The following is a 22,569-nucleotide window of genomic DNA, read 5'->3' as shown; positions in this document are numbered from 1 at the left end:
AGAGAAGAGAGAGGGAGAGAAGAGATAAGAGAGAGGGTCTAGAGAAGAGAGTAGAGAGGGGAGTGAGGTCTACTAGTAGTTAGAGTGAGAAGAGATAAGAGAGAGTCTAGAGAACCTGATAGAGTGTAGAGAAGAACCCGTTATGTCAGTGTCTAGTGAGGGAACCTGTTATAGAGTGTCTACTAAGAACCTGTTATGTCAGTGTCTACTAACTAACCTGTTATATCAGTGTAGACTAAGAACCTGTTATGTCAGTGTCTACTAACTAACCTGTTATATCAGGGTATACTAACTAACCTGTTATGGTGTCTACTAAGAACCTGTTATATCAGGGTAGAAGAACCTGTTATAGAGGGTCTAGAACCTGTTATGTCAGGAGAACTGTTATATCAGTGTATACTAACTAACCTGTTATATCAGTGTCTACTAACTAACCTGTTATATCAGTGTCTACTAACTAACCTGTTATGTCAGTGTCTACTAACTAACCTGTTATATCAGTGTATACTAACTAACCTGTTATATCAGTGTCTACTAACCTGTTATGTCAGTGTCTACTAACTAACCTGTTATATCAGTGTTTACTAACTAACCTGTTATATCAGTGTATACTAACTAACCTGTTATATCAGTGTATAACTAACTAACCTGTTATGTCAGTGTTTACTAACTAACCTGTTATATCAGTGTATACTAACTAACCTGTTATATCAGTGTTTAACTAACTAACCTGTTATATCAGTGTGTAACTAACTAACCTGTTATGTCAGTGTTTACTAACTAACCTGTTATATCAGTGTTTACTAACTAACCTGTTATATCAGTGTGTAACTAACTAACCTGTTATATCAGTGTGCAACTCACTAACCTGTTATATCAGTGTGTAACTAACTAACCTGTTATATCAGTGTGCAACTAACTAACCTGTTATATCAGTGTGTAACTAACTAACCTGTTATATCAGTGTATACTAACTAACCTGTTATATCAGTGTGTAACTAACTAACCTGTTATATCAGTGTATACTAACTAACCTGTTATATCAGTGTATACTAACTAACCTGTTATATCAGTGTTTACTAACTAACCTGTTATATCAGTGTGTAACTAACTAACCTGTTATATCAGTGTGCAACTAACTAACCTGTTATATCAGTGTGTAACTAACTAACCTGTTATATCAGTGTGCAACTAACTAACCTGTTATATCAGTGTGTAACTAACTAACCTGTTATATCAGTGTATACTAACTAACCTGTTATATCAGTGTGTAACTAACTAACCTGTTATATCAGTGTATACTAACTAACCTGTTATATCAGTGTGTAACTAACTAACCTGTTATATCAGTGTGTAACTAACTAACCTGTTATATCAGTGTGTAACTAACTAACCTGTTATATCAGTGTGTAACTAACTAACCCGTTATGTCAGTGTATACTAACTAACCTGTTATATCAGTGTATACTAACTAATCTGTTATATCAGTGTATACTAACTTACCTGTTATATCAGTGTATACTAACTTACCTGTTATATCAGTGTATACTAACTAACCTGTTATATCAGTGTGTAACTAACTAACCTGTTATATCAGTGTATACTAACTAACCTGTTATATCAGTGTGTGTACTAACTAGTATAGATCCTTACCTCTTTCATCTCATGGTATTGTCCCAGGAGGGCATAAGGGCAGTAGGAGATGCTCATGGAGATGATGCCCATGCTGCTGATCATCACCATGGAGACGTAGACATTGGGGAAGATGGCCATGACAGCTGTACCGATGGAGAAGCCCAGCGTACCCAAGACGTAGATGACCTTGATGCTCAGGTCAAAGTTGTCCAGGTACTTCTGTAGTACGGCTGCAAACAACAGAATAGAATCGTCTATAAGCATTTGGGAATATAAACAAGGAGATGCTAAATCAAATGTATTTTATAAAGCCCTTTTTAGGTCAGCAGGTGTCACAAAGTGTTTTACAAGATACTCAGTCTAAAAACCCAAAGAACATGCAAAGCAGAAGCGAAAGCACATTGGCGACGCTGGAAACCTAGATTTCATGTGGCCTGGAATAAGTTGGTTTGGGTGACTCCAGTGTTATCCACACTGTGGCTCAACTGAATGGCACCATGATTTAGGGACCAGTAGCTAGTACAACATTCCTCTGGGTGTTTAGATCCTGGGTCACTGTACAGCTCTTTGTGAGTAGTCTGACTGTACTTGTACAGGTCGTCTCAGCTCACTAGCTCATCACGGTCTAACCCTCCGGCATGTGAACAGAGCCACAGATAGCACCTTGGCTGAAGACTGTGTGCACATTGTTCACTACTGTTTTTATGGCTGCCTCAAAGCACACGGCCTACACATGCGCTCATTCATTCATTGTTCACTTCATTTATTTTTTTGTTCACTCGTTCGCTCATTCGTCCGTCCATCCATCCTTCCTTTCATCCATCATTCAACTCAGTGACTGGTCAGTGACCTGAGCAGGAGGCAGCTGTCAGGGCATAGATGACCAGCCCCCAGCAGCCCATCTGAACTCCTTTGTGGTAGTTCTGCAGATTCGTGGAGTTAGCAGAAGCCTGGAGAGAGAAGATAAAACAACTCAGCTTGGTTACTGAGAAAGAATGTGAGGCTGGTAGCCCAGAGATTAGAGAAGCAGGCGAGCAACCAGAGTTTAGCAGGTTCAAATCACAGGTTGGCAGGAAAATCTGGTGTGGAGTGAGTTTTTTTGTGTGATCAATAGTTTTTTATTTGCAGAAGACAAGGATATGTACATTTATGCCCAAAAAGAAAACTTTGCCCAAAATAAATACAATTGGCTTTATAATAACGTGACACAATGACTTTGGAGTCCCAGCAGCCTTACCGTGGGGTCTCCGTGGTAGATGACCTGGCCCATGAAGTCAGTGTAGAAGACGGCCTCAGCTATGATGGAAAACCAGGTGAGGAGATGACAGACACACAGCCTCATCAGCTCTGGAGGCATCTTCAGCATGGACAGCCACAGCAGCCTGACCGTGGTCTCCGTCTCCTCCTCCTCACTCTCTGTGTCCCCGCTGGAGTTGGTGTTGCCTGACTGGTGGCGCGCTCTGGGGTTCTGCTGTCTCCTCTTCTGTCTACGTTGCACCTCGTAGATGTCGTTCAAGCTCCTTGAGGACTTGATGAGCAGCGCGGCGTTGGCTCGCCGGTAGCGGTAACGGTGGGAGCCCACGCGGCCGTAGTAGGAGAAGGTGCAGGACGGCTGGCGGTAGAAGATGTGGCGGCGGTGCCGCGTGGAGGCGTTGGTGCTGGCCGAGTTCTTCATGACTGAGCGGGCGTGCCCGTTGGCGCCCTGGCCCAAGCCGTTGGCGTGCGCCCGGCCGTTGGGCGTCTTCTGCTCGTTGACCTGGTTGTTGAGCAGCTCCTCCTCCTTGTCGCGGTCCTGCTCCTGCAGAAACTTGGACAGCCGGCAGATCTTTTTGGAGGTTTTGAGGAGGTCCTGGCTGCCTGTGCTGCTGCTGCGGCGTGGTGGAGAGCCGTGGTAGGATGACAGGTGGTCGGCGAAGATGGAGGGCTCGATATGGCGCAGGAACAGAGCCTCGTGGTCCAGGTGATCTAGTGTTGCATCGGCCATTTGCAGCACAGAGTCAGACTTGGACCTCACCATCTCCACATCCAGGAAGTCCATGTTAATGTCGTGCAATGAGCGCCCGTCCTCGCCCCCCTCTCCGTAGAACTCGTAACGGTCACAAGGGTCATAGATGTCGTCCTCTCCAAAGAGCTCCATGTGGGTGTTGTGGCCGTGGAGCTTCCCCAGGGTGTCGTTGACCTTGTTGACAGTGGAGGAGGCGGCGTCAGCCTCCTCGTCCAGCCGGTCCTGCTGGGGGCTATACCGCTGCTCCTCGATGCTGAACAGATGCAGAGCCACCGAGATGGTGAACAAGATGGCGGCGAAGAAGAAGAGGATCTGCTCCTGGGACTTGAAGATTGAGCCCAGGAAGGTGTGGGTCCAGTCCAGACCGCCCAGCGCGTAGCCCACCGCTCCCCCACAACCTGGCGTAGACACACACATCATTTCCTGTTTGAGAATATTCAATCTATCAAAACTTTCACAGACATTACAGACACAGGTATGTGATGGAAATATCCTGCTACTAAGACGTGTGTCATACCAGAGGAGAAGGCGTGGATGTTGAGGGCCATGTCTTGTTCTTCAGTGTCTGCCACGTCTAGTAGGTAGGCCCTTATGGGACCCTCTGTTGCGTCTGCACTGAAGTCCAGCACCACCACTCCGAGCACCGTCAGAACGATCCCTATGGGCTGGTTATTTGGCACGTCGCCGACGGCAAGACCTTGACCACAAACAGAGACTGAGTTAGTATCCTAGCCGGTATAACAGGTTCAGAAAACCAGACCTAATTCACCGACAGAGAGAAAGTTGGACACAGAAACCATTCCATTCCATTATACATATATTGAAAAGCGATATCCATCTTAGTTCCTTTCAGCTCTCCAACTAGGAGCACACTGCTGGATCGATAGGGAGAGAGAGATGAAAAGAGAGAGAGAGAGATGGAGAGATGAGAGAGAGATGGAGAGATAGAGAGAGATAGAGAGAGAGAGATGAAGAGAGAGAGAGAGATGGAGAGAGAGTTGATAGAGAGATGGAGAGAGATGGAGCGAGATGGAGAGAGAGCGAGAGAGAGCGAGAGAGAGATGAAAAGAGAGATGAAGAGATGAGAGAGATGGAGAGAGATGGAGAAAGAGCGAGAGAGAGATGAAAAGAGAGATGGAGAGATGAGAGAGAGGTGGAGAGAGAGAGATGGAGAGAGAGATTTGCACATGTCAATCAATACCCGATTAGTGGGTTAGGCCATCTTACACAGAAACACACAGGACACACACATACACACACACAATAGATCCCAAGTTCATACAACCAGTAGGCCAAGGCTACATTAAAAAAAACGTTAAAAAGCAATGAGTCTGATGCAACAGATCAGAACATTTAACTTTAAAATGTTGATAAACTATTAGCAACGCACACAAGTCAGGAGGCTACGTGCGAATGTTCATTATACTATTAGCGGAAAACACAGTCAAAAGCGCACTCCATGTGCAAAGAGGTTTCATGTGACAGATGAAAATAACCCTTAGAAATGTAGAAATGTATGTAACGTGCTGAGGAAGCCTGCCTTCCGTTGCCTATGTATTTGCTGTTTGAGATGCTGCAGCAGCTCTCAACTGTCTGACAGATTTGTCTGCTCAAAGGCTCTGTATCTGTACGCTGTTCAGATGATAACATACATAACAAATATACTATACACACACGCCAATTTAATTCCATTAAATTATGCAAATTAACCCATAGACCGATAAACAAGACCAGTCAAATGGATTTCCACCAATGAAGAGGCTAATTCAATAATATTTCATATTTATATTTAATAAATAATATTTCGCAATTAGATATATTTTTTCTTCTTCTCCTGTCTGACGTCAATTTTATTTATCGGCTGTTCTATTTATTTATTTTTAGGCCCAAATCCGGCTATTGCTGGCTAACGGAAACCCTGACACACCACCATATACCCTAGGTCATTCATAGCCCATTTCCCATAACGCCTTGCGTGGTGTGTGGCTACTCTCGTTGCCCTTGTGTCTGGTCCAAGCTGCGAGAGAGACCTCTGTCTTACCCAGAGGTTTAGTATTACCCCAAAGGACATTGGTTCATGGCACACACTGACATTTATTACATATATCATCTCACAGACCAGGAAACACACGTCAAGGTTATGTACCCTTATGGCTACAGAGAACATCTAGATGTTACCTCATCTAGATGTTACCTCATCTATGTGTTACCTCATCTAGATGTAACCCCATCTATGTGTAACCTCATCTAGATGTAACCTCATCTATGTGTTACCTCATCTAGATGTAATCTCATCTATGTGTAACCTCATCTATGTGTAACCTCATCTATGTGTTACCTCATCTAGATGTTACCTCATCTATGTGTTTTCTCATCTAGATGTAACCTCATCTATGTGTTACCTCATGTATGTGTTACCTCATCTAGATGTTACCTCATCTATGTGTTACCTCATCTATGTGTTACATCATCTAGATGTAACCTCATCTATGTGTTACCTCATCTATGTGTTTTCTCATCTAGATGTAACCTCATCTATGTGTTACCTCATCTATGTGTTACCTCATCTATGTGTTACCTCATCTAGATGAAACCTCATCTATGTGTTACCTCATCTATGTGTTACCTCATCTATGTGTTACATCATCTAGATGTTACATCATCTAGATGTAACCTCATCTATGTGTTACCTCATCTATGTGTTTTCTCATCTATGTGTTACCTCATCTATGTGTAACCTCATCTATGTGTTACCTCATCTAGATGTTACCTCATCTAGATGTTACCTCATCTATGTGTTAGCTCATCTATGTGTTAGCTCATCTATGTGTTAGCTCATCTATGTGTAACCTCATCTATGTGTTACCTCGTCTATGTGTTACCTCATCTGTGTTACCTCATCTATGTGTTACCTCATCTAGATGTTACCTCATCTAGATGTTACCTCATGTATGTGTTACCTCATCTATGTGTTACCTCATCTATGTGTTACCTCATCTATGTGTTACATCATCTAGATGTAACCTCATCTATGTGTTACCTCATCTATGTGTTTTCTCATCTAGATGTAACCTCATCTATGTGTTACCTCATCTATGTGTTACATCATCTATGTGTTACCTCATCTAGATGAAACCTCATCTATGTGTTACCTCATCTATGTGTTACCTCATCTAGATGTAACCTCATCTATGTGTTACATCATCTATGTGTAACCTCATCTATGTGTAACCTCATCTAGATGTAACCTCATCTAGATGTAACCTCATCTAGATGTAACCTCATCTAGATGTAACCTCATCTATGTGTTACCTCATCTATGTGTTACCTCATCTATGTGTTACCTCATCTATGTGTAACCTCATCTATGTGTAATCTCATCTAGGTGTAACCTCATCTATGTGTAACCTCATATATGTGTTACCTCATCTATGTGTTACCTCATCTATGTGTTACCTCATCTAGATGTAACCTCATCTATGTGTTACCTCATCTATGTGTTACCTCATCTATGTGTAACCTCATCTATGTGTTACCTCATCTATGTGTAACCTCATCTATGTGTAACCTCATCTATGTGTAACCTCATCTATGTGTAACCTCATCTAGATGTAACCTCATCTAGATGTAACCTCATCTAGATGTAACCTCATCTATGTGTAACCTCATCTAGGTGTAACCTCATCTATGTGTAACCTCATCTATGTGTAACCTCATCTATGTGTTACATCATCTATGTGTAACATCATCTATGTGTAACCTCATCTATGTGTAACCTCATCTATGTGTAACCTCATCTAGATGTAACCTCATCTATGTGTTACCTCATCTATGTGTTACCTCATCTATGTGTTACCTCATCTATCTATGTGTAACCTCATCTAGGTGTAACCTCATCTAGATGTAACCTCATCTATGTGTTACCTCATCTAGATGTTACCTCATCTATGTGTTACCTCATATATGTGTTACCTCATCTAGATGTTACCTCATCTATGTGTCACATCATCTAGATGTAACCTCATCTATGTGTTACCTCATCTATGTGTTACCTCATCTATGTGTTACCTCATCTAGGTGTAACCTCATCTAGGTGTAACCTCATCTATGTGTAACCTCATCTATGTAACCTCATCTATGTGTTACCTCATCTATGTGTTACCTCATCTATGTGTTACCTCATCTATGTGTTACCTCATCTATGTGTAACCTCATCTATGTGTAATCTATGTGTTACCTCATCTAGATGTAACCTCATCTATGTTACCTCATCTATGTTACCTCATCTATGTGTTACCTCATCTATGTGTTACCTCGTCTATGTGTTACCTCGTCTATGTGTTACCTCATCTATGTGTTACCTCATCTATGTGTTACCTCATCTAGGTGTTACCTCATCTAGATGTTACCTCATCTAGATGTAACCTCATCTATGTGTTACATCATCTATGTGTTACCTCATCTATGTGTTACCTCATCTAGATGAAACCTCATCTATGTGTTACCTCATCTATGTGTTAGCTCATCTATATGTAACCTCATCTATGTGTTACATCATCTATGTGTTACCTCATCTATGTGTAACCTCATCTATGTGTAACCTCATCTATGTGTAACCTCATCTAGATGTAACCTCATCTAGATGTAACCTCATCTAGATGTAACCTCATCTAGATGTAACCTCATCTAGGTGTAACCTCATCTAGGTGTAACCTCATCTATGTGTAACCTCATCTATGTGTAACCTCATCTATGTGTTACCTCATCTATGTGTTACCTCATCTATGTGTTACCTCATCTATGTGTTACCTCATCTATGTGTAACCTCATCTAGGTGTAACCTCATCTAGATGTTACCTCATCTAGATGTTACCTCATCTATGTGTTACCTCATCTATGTGTTACCTCATCTATGTGTTACCTCATCTAGATGTTACCTCATCTATGTGTTACCTCATCTATATCTAGATGTAACCTCATCTATGTGTTACCTCATCTATGTGTTACCTCATCTATGTGTAACCTCATCTAGGTGTAACCTCATCTAGGTGTAACCTCATCTATGTGTAACCTCATCTATGTGTAACCTCATCTATGTGTAACCTCATCTATGTGTTACCTCATCTATGTGTTACCTCATCTATGTTACCTCATCTATGTTACCTCATCTATGTGTAACCTCATCTATGTGTAACCTCATCTAGATGTAACCTCATCATCTATGTGTTACCTCATCTATGTGTTACCTCATCTATGTGTTACCTCATCTATGTGTTACCTCATCTATGTGTTACCTCATCTAGGTGTAACCTCATCTATGTGTAACCTCATCTATGCGTTACCTCATCTATGCGTTACCTCATCTATGTGTTACCTCATCTATGTGTTACCTCATCTAGGTGTTACCTCATCTATGTGTAACCTCATCTATGTGTTACCTCATCTATGTGTTACCTCATCTATGTGTTACCTCATCTATGTGTTACCTCATCTATGTGTTACCTCATCTATGTGTTACCTCATCTAGATGTAACCTCATCTATGTGTTACCTCATCTATGTGTTACCTCATCTATGTGTTACCTCATCTATGTGTTACCTCATCTAGGTGTTACCTCATCTATGTGTTACCTCATCTATGTGTAACCTCATCTATGTGTTACCTCATCTAGATGTTACCTCATCTAGATGTTACCTCATCTAGATGTTACCTCATCTAGATGTTACCTCATCTATGTGTTACCTCATCTATGTGTTACCTCATCTATGTGTTACCTCATCTATGTGTTACCTCATCTATGTGTTACCTCATCTATGTGTTACCTCATCTATGTGTTACCTCATCTAGATGTTACCTCATCTAGATGTTACCTCATCTATGTGTTACCTCATCTATGTGTTACCTCATCTATGTGTTACCTCATCTAGATGTTACCTCATCTAGATGTTACCTCATCTATGTGTTACCTCATCTAGATGTTACCTCATCTATGTGTTACCTCATCTAGATGTTACCTCATCTATGTGTTACCTCATCTATGTGTTACCTCATCTATGTGTTACCTCATCTATGTGTAACCTCATCTATGTGTAACCTCATCTATGGTGTAACCTCATCTATGTGTAACCTCATCTATGTGTAACCTCATCTATGTGTAACCTCATCTATGTGTTACCTCATCTAGATGTTACCTCATCTATGTGTTACCTCATCTATGTGTAACCTCATCTATGTGTAACCTCATCTAGATGTAACCTCATCTAGATGTAACCTCATCTATGTGTTACCTCATCTATGTGTAACCTCATCTATGTGTAACCTCATCTATGTGTTACCTCATCTATGTGTTACCTCATCTATGTGTTACCTCATCTATGTGTTTTCTCATCTCGATGTAACCTCATCTATGTGTAACCTCATCTATGTGTAACCTCATCTATGTGTAACCTCATCTATGTGTTACCTCATCTATGTGTTACCTCATCTATGTGTTACCTCATCTAGATGTTACCTCATCTATGTGTTACCTCATCTATGTGTAACCTCATCTAGATGTTACCTCATCTATGTGTTACCTCATCTATGTGTAACCTCATCTATGTGTTACCTCATCTATGTGTAACCTCATCTATGTGTTACCTCATCTATGTGTTACCTCATCTATGTGTTACCTCATCTATGTGTTACCTCATCTATGTGTAACCTCATCTATGTGTTTTCTCATCTCGATGTAACCTCATCTATGTGTAACCTCATCTATGTGTAACCTCATCTATGTGTTACCTCATCTATGTGTTACCTCATCTATGTGTAACCTCATCTATGCGTTACCTCATCTATGCGTTACCTCATCTATGCGTTACCTCATCTATGCGTTACCTCATCTATGCCTCATCTATGTTACCTCATCTATGTGTTACGTTACCTCATCTATGTGTAACCTCATCTATGTGTTACCTCATCTAGATGTTACCTCATCTAGATGTTACCTCATCTATGTGTTACCTCATCTATGTGTTACCTCATCTATGTGTTACCTCATCTATGTGTTACCTCATCTATGTGTTACCTCATCTAGATGTTGCCTCATCTATGTGTTACCTCATCTATGTGTTACCTCATCTATGTGTTACCTCATCTATGTGTTACCTCATCTATGTGTTACCTCATCTATGTGTTACCTCATCTATGTGTTACCTCATCTATGTGTTACCTCATCTATGTACCTCATCTAGATGTTACCTCATCTATGTGTTACCTCATCTAGATGTTACCTCATCTAGATGTTACCTCATCTATGTGTTACCTCATCTAGATGTTACCTCATCTAGATGTTACCTCATCTAGATGTTACCTCATCTAGATGTTACCTCATCTATGTGTTACCTCATCTAGATGTTACCTCATCTAGATGTTACCTCATCTATGTGTTACCTCATCTATGTGTTACCTCATCTATGTGTTACCTCATCTAGATGTTACCTCATCTAGGTGTTACCTCATCTATGTGTTACCTCATCTATGTGTTACCTCATCTATGTGTTACCTCATCTAGATGTTACCTCATCTATGTGTGACCTCATCTATGTGTTACCTCATCTATGTGTTGCATCATCTATGTGTTGCCTCATCTATGTGTTACCTCATCTATGTGTTACCTCATCTATGTGTTACCTCATCTAGATGTTACCTCATCTATGTGCTACCTCATCTATGTGTTACCTCATCTAGATGTTACCTCATCTAGGTGTTACGTCATCTATGTGTTACCTCATCTATGTGTTACCTCATCTATGTGTTACCTCATCTAGATGTTACCTCATTGGAACACTCCTGTTCTGGTCACACCAATGCAGAGTTATCAAAACAAGCATCTTATTCATCAAAATATAATTTATAATACAAACTAGCCATGAAAGCTTGTGTTTCATTGCCGTAAAGTAAAACAAAACAAAGCCAAAGCCTTATCGTAAGCGCCATTAGTGTCAATTTCACTGGGAACGTAAACTCCTAGTAGTGAATTTCCATCATAACATTGAGCCCAGAGGAACTCCCCGCACACAACAACAAACAAGTCATTATTCAGACCTTCTTATTAAAGGGGAAATGCTATTTTGAAAATATTTAGCTAATCAACAACGACCACAGATGAGGAAGAGAGGTATACAAGTTGAAGAAAGAAGTCTGTACTGAGTCTGTGTGTAGTCAGTCTGTGTGTAGTCAGTCTGTGTGTCGTCAGTCTGTGTGTCGTCAGTCTGTGTGTCGTCAGTCTGTGTGTCGTCAGTCTGTGTGTAGTCAGTCTGTGTGTAGTCAGTCTGTGTGTAGTCAGTCTGTGTGTAGTCAGTCTGTGTGTAGTCAGTGTGTCGTCAGTCAGTGTGTACGAAGTAAGAAAAGCCTTTCTTCCTGACAATGGAGTGGCTGATGGGGTGACGCGCAGTGAGCTAGCGCTGGAGACAGGAAGTAGCTCCAGATAGGCATTGAAAGGTAAGAAGGAGGGCACAACAGGAAACGTTTCCCTGTGAACTGGTTCCCAGTCCTTTCCCATGTCACAGAGAATGACGGTTCACACACACACCGCCCGGCCCAGCAGGTCAGCGGACACAGGAGTCTGTAGCCTTGCTGCTTCTGTTTCTCAGCAAGTTACTGGGACCTGAGATAGGGGTGACGATGCAAAACAATAGCTGCTCTGGGAGGGCTACGACGAGGGCACTGAGCCAACACACCCGTACATACACCGCTCTCCAACACTCTTCAAAGCAACACGTACATACACCTCTCTCCAACACTCTTCAAAGCAACACGTACATACACCTCTCTCCAACACTCTTCAAAGCAACACGTACATACACCTCTCTCCAACACTCTTCAAAGCAACACGTACATACACCTCTCTCCAACACTCTTCAAAGCAACACGTACATACACCTCTCTCCAACACTCTTCAAAGCAACACGTACATACACACTCTTCAAAGCAACAACACTCTTCAACACTCTTCAAAGCAACACGTACATACACCTCTCTCAACACAACACGTACATACACCTCTCTCCAACACTCTTCAAAGCAACACGTACATACACCTCTCTCCAACACTCTTCAAAGCAACACGTACATACACCTCTCTCCAACACTCTTCAAAGCAACACGTACATACACCTCTCTCCAACACTCTTCAAAGCAACACGTACATACACCTCTCTCCAACACTCTTCAAAGCCACGCGGGCCAGCTAAATCAAATCCAATTGAAATCCAGGACCTGTCAAACTTTTCAGTTTGTTCAGTGACCCATGGAGCCACATCTCCAGCAAGCAGAGAAAATAAAGCTACTTGTCCTCTCTCTTCCACTACTACCAGACTCTTCAGCCCTACTTGGTGGACTGTCCTGATGCCGGCAGCAAAACAACTCTATGGGTTATCTATCGATCTTCTCCTCTGCTGAACCTTTAAAGCACGGAGCAAAATGGATCCCTCCTCTCTTTCGCCTGCACAGTGTGAGGCACTTAGGGTCACTTCCACTGATAATGAATTTACCAAAGCCGATGGCTGGCTAATGTAGGATGTGAAACCTTTGGTCACGTTGCATTAGAACAGAATTGAAGTTATAGAATCAGGCTTTTTCCTGACCTTTCTAAACTCAGGAGAACCACAGAGAGAGATACTTTTCAATTCAATAAGCTTCATATCACACTCCAGAAGAGGGCTTATTAGGTGAGGCAGAAAGCCTGCCGGACGGTCTGGCTGCTATAACTGATAACAACAGCAAACATAATTAGTCTATCCTGTGAACTCAATCATGTCTCTCTCTCTGATTTACATTTCAGTCAATTAGCAGACACTCTCTTATAAAGAGAGACTTACAGTAGGGAGTGCAGACATTTTCCCCATAGTGGTCCCACGTGGGAATCAAAACCACAAACCTGGCATTGCCAGTGCCATGCTTTAGCAACTGAGCCACACACACACACACACACACACACACACACACACACACACACACACACACACACACACACACACGATAGATCCCAAGTTCATACAACCAGTAGGCCTACGCTACAAAAAAAAAAACAACGTCAAAAGTTATGAGTCTGATGCAACAGATCAGAACGTTTAACTTTATAATGTTGATAAACTATTATTTCTTCATATTATAAGCACAGCAACACACACAAGCCAGGAAGCTACGTGTGAATGTTCATTATGCTATTAAAACACTGTTGTCAAAACCACACCCCATATGCGAGTGGTTTCACGTGACAGAGATTAACATATCCGTTAGAAAGAGGGGAGTACTAAATGAGGAAAACACATTTCAATTGAAGTCATTCAGTTGCACAACTGACTAGGTATCGCCACGTTTCCCTTTCCCCAATATGCAACAACTAGCATGTTGTTGCTAATATGACTAGGATTGTTCCTTTGGCTACTGTAAATGAAAGAAAGTTGATATCAAATAATTGCCTCTATAGATATGGTCTGATTTTGGCTATAGGCTACTTTTGAAGCAAGGTAAGACATGCCTCATAATATTTAGAAAAATGAATGCACACATTACTGTAGTTGCTTTGGAAAAAATACATGTTTTATCACACCCATTGTATACGCAGTGGTGGAAAAAGTATCCAATTGTCATACTTGAGTATTAAGTAAAAGTGAAAGTCACCCAGTAAAATACGAATACTACTTGAGTAAAAGTCTAAAAGTATTTGGTTTTAAATTGACTTAAGTAGCAAAAGTAAATGTAATTTCTAAAATATACTTAAAAATATACTTTTGATCCACCACTTAGAACAAAAAAAAATATATATATATACTTATCTTCTTATGGCTGGGGGCAGTATTGAGTAGCTTGGATGAATAAGGTGTCCAGAGTAAACTGCCTGCTACTCAGTCTCAGAAGCTACGATATGCATATTATTAGTATATTTGGATAGGAAACACTCTGAAGTGTCTAAAACTGTTTGAATGATGTCTGTGAGTATAACAGAACTCATATGGCAGGCAAAAACCTGAGAAAAAATCCAACCGGGAAGTGGGAAATCTGAGGTTTGTTGTTTTTCAACTTATTCCCTATTGAAGATACAGTGGGATATTGGTCATGTTGCACTTCCTAAGGCTTCCACTAGATGTAAACAGTCTTTAGAACCTTGTTTGATGATTCTACTGTGAAGTGGGGGCTCATGAGGGCTGTTTGAGCCAGGTGTCTGGCAGAGTGTCATGAGCTTGTGACGTGAGAGCGAGCTCTGTTCCATTGCATTTCTACAGACAAAGGAATTCTCCGGTTGGAACATTATTGAAGATTTATGTTAAAAACATCCTAAAGATTGATTGTATACTTCGTTTGACATGTTTCTACGGACTGTAACGGAACTGTTTGGCTTTTCGTCTGCTCATGCGTCATCAATTTGGATTTGTGAACTGAATGCGCTAACAAAAGGAGGTATTTAGACATAAAGATGAACTTTATCGAACAAATAAAAACATTTATTGTGGAACTGGGATTCCTGGGAGTGTATTCTGATGAAGATCATCAAAGGTAATTTTATATTTATAATGCTATTTCTGATATCTATTTGGGTTGTTTTAGTCTCTGAGCGTCGTACTCAGATTATTGCCTGGTTTGCTTGTTTTTGTTCAAATCTGACACAGCGGTTGCTTTAAAAGGAGAAATGTATCTAAAGTTCCATGTATAACACTTCTGTAAAATCACTGGATGTTTTTGGAACTACTGAACATAACACGCCAGTATACTGAGATTTTTTTTTATATAAATATGAACTTTATCGAACAAAACATACATGTATTGTGTAACATGAAGTCCTATGAGTGTTCATCTGATGAATATCATCAAAGGTTAGTTATTAATTCTATCTCTATTTTTGATTTTTGTGACTCCTCTCTTTGGCTGGAAAAATGGCTGTGTTTTTCTTGTGACTTGGCTCTGACCTAACATAATCGTTTGTGGTGCTTGCGCCGTAAAGCTGATTTGAAATCGGACACTGTGGTGGGATTAACAAGAAGTGTATCTTTAAAATGGTGTGAAATACTTGTATGTTTGTGCAATTTTAATTATGAGATTTCTGTTGTTAGAATTTGGCGCCCTGCACTTTCACTGGCTGTTGTCATATCGATCGATTAGCGGGATCTCAGCCCAAAGAGGCTTTTAAGTATCAAAAGAAAAGTATAGATCATTTAAAATTCCTTATATTATGCAAACCAAACGGCACGATTCTTTTGTTTTTTAATTTACAAACAAAGCATTTGTGTTTAGCCTGTTTAGTGTTTAGTGAATCCGCCAGATCAGATGCAGTAGGAATGACCAGGAATTTTCTTTTTAAGTGCGTGAATAAGACCGTTTTCCTGTCCTGCTAAGCATTCAAAATGCACCGAGTACTTTTGGGTGTAGAAAGTACATTATTTCTTTAGGTTGGTAGTGGAGTAAAAGCAAAAGTTGTCAAAAATATAAATAGTAAAGTAAAGTACAGACACCCCCAAAAAATACTTAAGTAGTACTTTAAAGTATTTTTACTTAAGTACTTTACATCACTGGGTCTTATATACCATGGCTGTCAGCCAATCAGCATTCAGGGCTCGAACCACCCAGTTTATAATATATTATTTGTTACCTATGAGTGACCCGTTGAGGAAGAGTGCCACTCCGAACAGCACGCCCACACACAGGGCCAGGATGAAAGGGCGTCGCCGGCCCCATTTCAGGGTGCAGCGATCGCTGGCTGAGCCAATCAGAGGTGTGAAGATTAGGCCCAGGATGGGGCTCAGGAACCATGTCAGGCTGTAATACTGTTCTGGAAGACCTGGAGATCGACAGGAAGGAAACGAGAAGGGGGTTAGGGTTTATCATCAAATATAAACGCAACATGTAAAGCATTGGTCCCATGTTTCATTAGTGGAAATAAAAGATCCCCGAATTATTCCATACATACAAAAAGCTAATTACACACACTCATTTTCTCTGGGCTATTAAGGCTACCTGCACGTTTCTGTCATCTTGGTCAAAGTAGCCCTTTTACGTAGTGTTACTTGCTGAATGACAAAGCAGATTCAGTGAAGTGTGCCAATTCACTGGCTACTACGCAGGCACAGAACGGAGTCCTGGTGTACATAAATGGGGTAGCCTACATGCTAGTAATATGCAAGTAACAACACCATCTTAGAAGGACACGTGGGTGATTGTCATTCATCCATCGTCTCATCCAACAAACTGATATTTGGAAACATTTTGTCACAATGAATCATACCAGCTGTCTGTTCTGTGTTTAAGATCCATTCAAGTGCAATATGTTAGATGAGGCCTATTCTGCCTACTATTCTTTTGGCCAAGTGGCTTTTGATTTGGCGCCATCCAGTGGCTGTTTCGTTGTAGCAGCAGCTAGCGTGTACTCCGCTGTGCTACTTATTTGTTGGTGGTAAAACAGGAAAAATAGGAAATGATGCAGTTCATGATGTTGGAAAAGAGTGACATAATGCGGAGGTTTATCTTCTGCCATCCTTCTTGCTAAGCCTTTGTTAAGCCTGGCCTGTAAGTACAAATCAGTTCTAAGATATTCATCTTTTAGTATTCTAAGTATTTTCTGCAGGTCATGTTTTAATTCTGAGTTTTTAAGTAAATCGATGACATGTATTCCCTCGTTAGCCTAGCCTGCCTGTTAAGTGCTGTTTTGGAGCTAGCTTCTCCCTACATGTGATTTCTCCTCACACTTAAGTTAGTTTACATGTTATATAAATACTAATCCTATTTAGAACAATATTCAAGCAGGATATGTTTTCTATGTACAGTGTTGGTCAAGTATTGCATTGTTCACTATGTGACTATGATACGTCGGTTAGACTCGGTTGTGCATTAATAATGCCTTTTAGTCTGAGATGCTCCAATGACTTCATTTTTACACCGTTTCAACTATAAAACTGGAGGGTTCTGGAAAGCCTATCCCTGACTCTGGTTAAGTTCTTGATTGGAGTTTGGCTGGCTGTCACATTATGGTTGCATACACCTTAAGGAGGATAGTACGAGGCCACACCCCCTCACCGTGTTAGACGAGGCCACACCCCCTCACCGTGTTAGACGAGGCCACACCCCCGACATTTTCAATGAAGCAAAGTGATCATTTATAATATAAAACTTTGCCAGTGAGAACAAATCTCACATTTCATTCTAAGAACTCTGGAATCAGCTAAAAAATGAAATAAAATGAGTAGGCTACTCTTATACCTGCTCAGAAAATGTTATAACTTTCCCACTGGGAACACACTGGTCGAATCAATGTTGTTTCCACTATAGTGGATTATGGTCTTATCAGAGTGTAGACTAGTGGGTTATGGTCTTATCAGAGTGTAGACTAGTGGGTTATGGGCTCATCAGAATGTAGACTAGTGGGTTATGGTCTTATCAGAGTGTAGACTAGTGGGTTATGGTCTTATCAGAGTGTAGACTAGTTGGTTATGGTCTTATCAGAGTGTAGACTAGTTGATTATGGTCTTATCAGAGTGTAGACTAGTGGGTTATGGTCTTATCAGAGTGTAGACTAGTGGGTTATGGTCTTATCAGAGTGTAGACTAGTGGGTTATGGGCTCATCAGAATGTAGACTAGTGGGTTATGGTCTTATCAGAGTGTAGACTAGTGGGTTATGGTCTTATCAGAGTGTAGACTAGTTGGTTATGGTCTTATCAGAGTGTAGACTAGTGGGTTATGGGCTCATCAGAATGTAGACTAGTGGGTTATGGTCTTATCAGAGTGTAGACTAGTTGATTATGGTCTTATCAGAGTGTAGACTAGTGGGTTATGGTCTTATCAGAGTGTAGACTAGTGGGTTATGGTCTTATCAGAGTGTAGACTAGTGGGTTATGGTCTTATCAGAGTGTAGACTAGTTGGTTATGGTCTTATCAGAGTGTAGACTAGTGGGTTATGGTCTTATCAGAATGTACACTAGTGGGTTATGGTATTAACAGAGTGTAGACTAGTGGGTTATGGTCTTATCAGAATGTACACTAGTGGGTTATGGTCTTATCAGAGTGTAGACTAGTGGGTTATGGTCTTATCAGAATGTACACTAGTGGGTTATGGTCTTATCAGAGTGTAGACTAGTGGGTTATGGTCTTATCAGAGTGTAGACTAGTTGGTTATGGTCTTATCAGAGTGTAGACTAGTGGGTTATGGTCTTATCAGAATGTACACTAGTGGGTTATGGTATTATCAGAGTGTAGACTAGTGGGTTATGGTCTTATCAGAGTGTAGACTAGCGGGTTATGGTCTTAACAGAGTGTAGACTAGTGGGTTATGGTCTTATCAGAGTGTAGACTATACAGGATCTCACAGTAAGTGAAGCCCTGTTCACATTCTGGTTCAAGTGAACCTGATGGTTGTTGATGATGACCATGACCCAGGTGGCTTGGGAACCCAGAGCTCCACTGTGCCCCAAACATCACTACTTCCTGTTGCCTGTAGACGGACTTGCTGTAGACATGTCCTTATGACCCCTCAATGACCAATCAATGAGACATGACTTCCTCCTCAAGGTTTTAATTGAGGTTACTCACAGGGCCCCAAAACTGTGTTTCTGTAAATTGTTCACTTGTTTTGGTCACAACCTGCTGTCGGCGTTGGATACAAACACATAAAATGTCGCAAACAGATTTGAATCTGTCGGTAAGCAGTTTGTTTCTTTGGGAAAGCGGTCGAGGTAAACAGGATGTCCGATTCTAGTAAATAAAGACCAGGATTTTTCTCTCCACCGGGTCAAAGATGTGGAACAATACTGAGAGCAGTGTGACTCGCACTACTTCAGGATATATTTACTGTTGCCCAGCGAGACTTAGGACAGACAGATTTAGACCATGTAGGAAAGAGCAGAGTCACAAAACTAGACAGAGAGAGGGGGGTGAGGGACAGAGAGAGGGGGGTGAGGGACAGAGAGAGGGGGTGAGGGACAGAGAGAGGGGGTGAGGACAGAGAGGGGGTGAGGGACAGAGAGAGGGGGGTGAGGGACAGAGAGAGGGGGGTGAGGGACAGAGAGAGGGGGGTGAGGGACAGAGAGAGGGGGGTGAGGGACAGAGAGAGGGGGTGATGGATAGAGAGAGGGGGGTGAGGGACAGAGAGAGGGGGGTGATGGATAGAGAGAGGGGGGTGATGGACAGAGAGAGGGGGGGGAGGGACAGAGAGAGGGGGTGAGGGACAGAGAGAGGGGGTGAGGGACAGAGAGAGGGGGTGATGAATAGAGAGCGACAGTGAGAGGGACAGAGAGACAGCTGGACAGAGGCAGAGAGAGGGGGGTGAGGGACAGAGAGACAGTGAGAGGGACAGAGAGACAGCTGGACAGAGGCAGAGAGAGGGGGGTGATGGACAGAGAGAGGAGAGGGGGGTGAGGGACAGAGAGAGGGGGTGAGGGACAGAGAGAGGGGGTGAGGGACAGAGAGAGGGGGGTGATGGATAGAGAGCGACAGTGAGAGGGACAGAGAGACAGCTGGACAGAGGCAGAGAGAGGGGGGTGAGGGACAGAGAGACAGTGAGAGGGACAGAGAGACAGCTGGACAGAGGCAGAGAGAGGGGGTGAGGGACAGAGAGACAGTGAGAGGGACAGAGAGACAGCTGGACAGAGGCAGAGAGAGGGGGGTGAGGGACAGAGAGAGACAGTGAGAGGGACAGAGAGACAGATGGACAGAGGCAGAGAGCGAGAGACAGAGAGCGAGAGAAACATAAAGAGAATGACTGAGGGGAAAAATGAAAACAACCCACAGTGGGTAATAAGGACGTGAGAAGGGGGCAACTCACAATCTTCTCCATCAAAGACGTTAATCTTGACACATCATTCCCATTTGACACACAATGGCGTCCCATATGTGGAACTGAACGAGCACAGCTGGCTCATTCATATGGCTCTGGTCCAGGCCTTACAGTGTGTTCAGTCAGTCTTGGTGCCAGCTCATATAGCTCCACAACAGAATCATTAGACACAAATGCTATCAGTGCATCTTGTGGAATTCCTTGGGTAAGCAAGGTGTCAGGTCAGTTTACCCTTCCCAACCCAATGACCATTAGGCCACAGTCAATAACAATGACATTTACATTGACTTGGCTGAGACACTTAGAGGTGATTTATCGATGGCTAATGTCTGGAAGTGGATGGGACATGTAGAAGGACAAAGGTTTTTATGACTTCTACGAGGATGTTCTGTTCTGAGGAATGGAGAGCTTAACAGTCTAGAGTCTGGTCCGTCTCATGTGTCACAACATCTTATATGGTAGGCCCTGGGCTGCAAAAGCTGCTCAGATCAAAACAAGTGTCAAGCACACACACACACACACACACACACACACACACACACACTAATTAACCACCTGTACACTAATTTACACTCCCAGGATTGAGCTTTCGACCTGTCCATTCCTCCGTTGCTGCTGCCATTTAGATATAAAACAATTTCATCCATTACGACACCCTTCCCATCCAACCATTTTTATTAGAGGGCTTTTCATGAGAAAATGAAACTGACCATAAATCATGTTGGGGTCTGAGTGGTTGGTGTGAAAAGTGAAAGCAAGTCAGGGACTGTAGGAGAGAGGGAGGAGGGCTTGGGGGGATGAAGTGAAGTAGTCACAGGCTGGATGATAGAGGACTGGCAGGAAACGGGTGCTTTCTGGGGCTGCGCTGCTGCCAGCTAGACTTGGTCAGGTGCATAACAGCCTGCCTGGCCTTAACACTTGGAGGGAGAGAGACAGACAGAGGAGGAAACATAGCAGAACCTCAACAGACCAGGGTTGCAGTACAAATCATTGTCCCAAATGGCATACTATTCCCTATATAGTGCCCTACTTTTGATCAGAGCCAATAGGGCTTTATAGGGAATAGGTTGCTGCTTGGGAAACACCCATTAACAACTGCTAACAAAAACACCTTGACAACAATCAATGTGTAGCTGAGATGGCTGGCAACAGGGACAGAGAGGGGTCTACATCTACACTCTTCGGGAAAAAAAGGTGCAATCTAAAAGGGTTATTCAGCTGTCCCCATAAGATAATCCTTTGGAGAACCCTTTTTGGGTCCAGGTAGAACCCTTTTGGGTTCCATGTAGAACCCTTTTCACAGAGGGTTCTACATGGAACCCAGGAACCCAAAATGGTTCCACCTGGAACCAAATAGGGCTCTCCTATGGGGGACAGCCGAAGAACCCTTTTTGCTAAGAGTGTCGGCTAGCAGAGGGATGTCCTGTATGAATTATTTACAGGATCATTTCACATGCTGTTCTCAACCCTCACTGTGTTTCCAACAATAGAAATGTTGTTCTCAACCCTCCCTGTGTTTCCAACAATAGAAATGCTGTTCTCAACCCTCACTGTGTTTCCAACAATAGAAATGCTGTTCTCAACCCTCACTGTGTTTCCAACAATAGAAATGCTGTTCTCAACCCTCACTGTGTTTCCAACAATAGAAATGCTGTTCTCAACCCTCACTGTGTTTCCAACAATAGAAATGCTGTTCTCAACCCTCACTGTGTTTCCAACAATAGAAATGCTGTTCTCAACCCTCCCTGTGTTTCCAACAATAGAAATGCTGTTCTCAACCCTCACTGTGTTTCCAACAATAGAAATGCTGTTCTCAACCCTCACTGTGTTTCCAACAATAGAAATGCTGTTCTCAACCCTCACTTTGTTTCCAACAATAGAAATGCTGTTCTTTTACATGGAACCCTCACTGTGTTTCCAACAATAGAAATGCTGTTCTCAACCCTCACTTTGTTTCCAACAATAGAAATGCTGTTCTCAACCCTCACTTTGTTTCCAACAATAGAAATGCTGTTCTCAACCCTCACTTTGTTTCCAACAATAGAAATGCTGTTCTCAACCCTCACTGTGTTTCCAACAATAGAAATGCTGTTCTCAACCCTCACTGTGTTTCCAACAATAGAA

General features: G+C 42.1%; 1 protein-coding gene and 1 long non-coding RNA gene across 4 annotated transcripts in view; both read right to left on the bottom strand.

Annotated features, from left to right (window-relative positions):
• Positions 1-22,569, bottom strand: part of LOC118373872 (solute carrier family 45 member 4-like) — a 71,447-nt gene that overhangs the window by 5,067 nt on the left and 43,811 nt on the right. For 2 of the 3 annotated variants that reach the window (XR_004823500.2, XM_035760139.2), the window contains exons 4-8: positions 16,272-16,460; positions 4,158-4,337; positions 2,873-4,038; positions 2,486-2,585; positions 1,654-1,865 (exon numbers count right to left, since the gene is read on the bottom strand). Coding sequence is in view for 2 of the 3 variants with exons in the window: in XM_035760139.2 (XP_035616032.1) it covers positions 1,654-1,865; positions 2,486-2,585; positions 2,873-4,038; positions 4,158-4,337; positions 16,272-16,460 (1,847 nt within the window). In the remaining variant the exon portion in view is untranslated. Of the gene's footprint in view, positions 1-1,653; positions 1,866-2,485; positions 2,586-2,872; positions 4,039-4,157; positions 4,338-16,271; positions 16,461-21,155; positions 21,358-22,569 lie in introns of those variants that run through there. The other variant, XM_035760140.2, reaches the window with a different exon arrangement.
• On the bottom strand, positions 6,203-8,284 carry LOC127909967 (uncharacterized). The gene is made up of 3 exons (XR_008073175.1): positions 8,210-8,284; positions 8,050-8,097; positions 6,203-6,266 (listed from the first exon to the last, which is right to left on the bottom strand). It is a non-coding gene; the product is annotated as an uncharacterized LOC127909967 (long non-coding RNA).

Source organism: Oncorhynchus keta, chromosome 20 (genome assembly GCF_023373465.1).
Source record: "Oncorhynchus keta strain PuntledgeMale-10-30-2019 chromosome 20, Oket_V2, whole genome shotgun sequence".
Taxonomy (NCBI): Eukaryota; Metazoa; Chordata; class Actinopteri; order Salmoniformes; family Salmonidae; genus Oncorhynchus; species Oncorhynchus keta.
The sequence above is the reverse complement of the archived record's forward strand: the minus strand, read 5'-3'. Positions and strand labels throughout refer to the sequence as shown.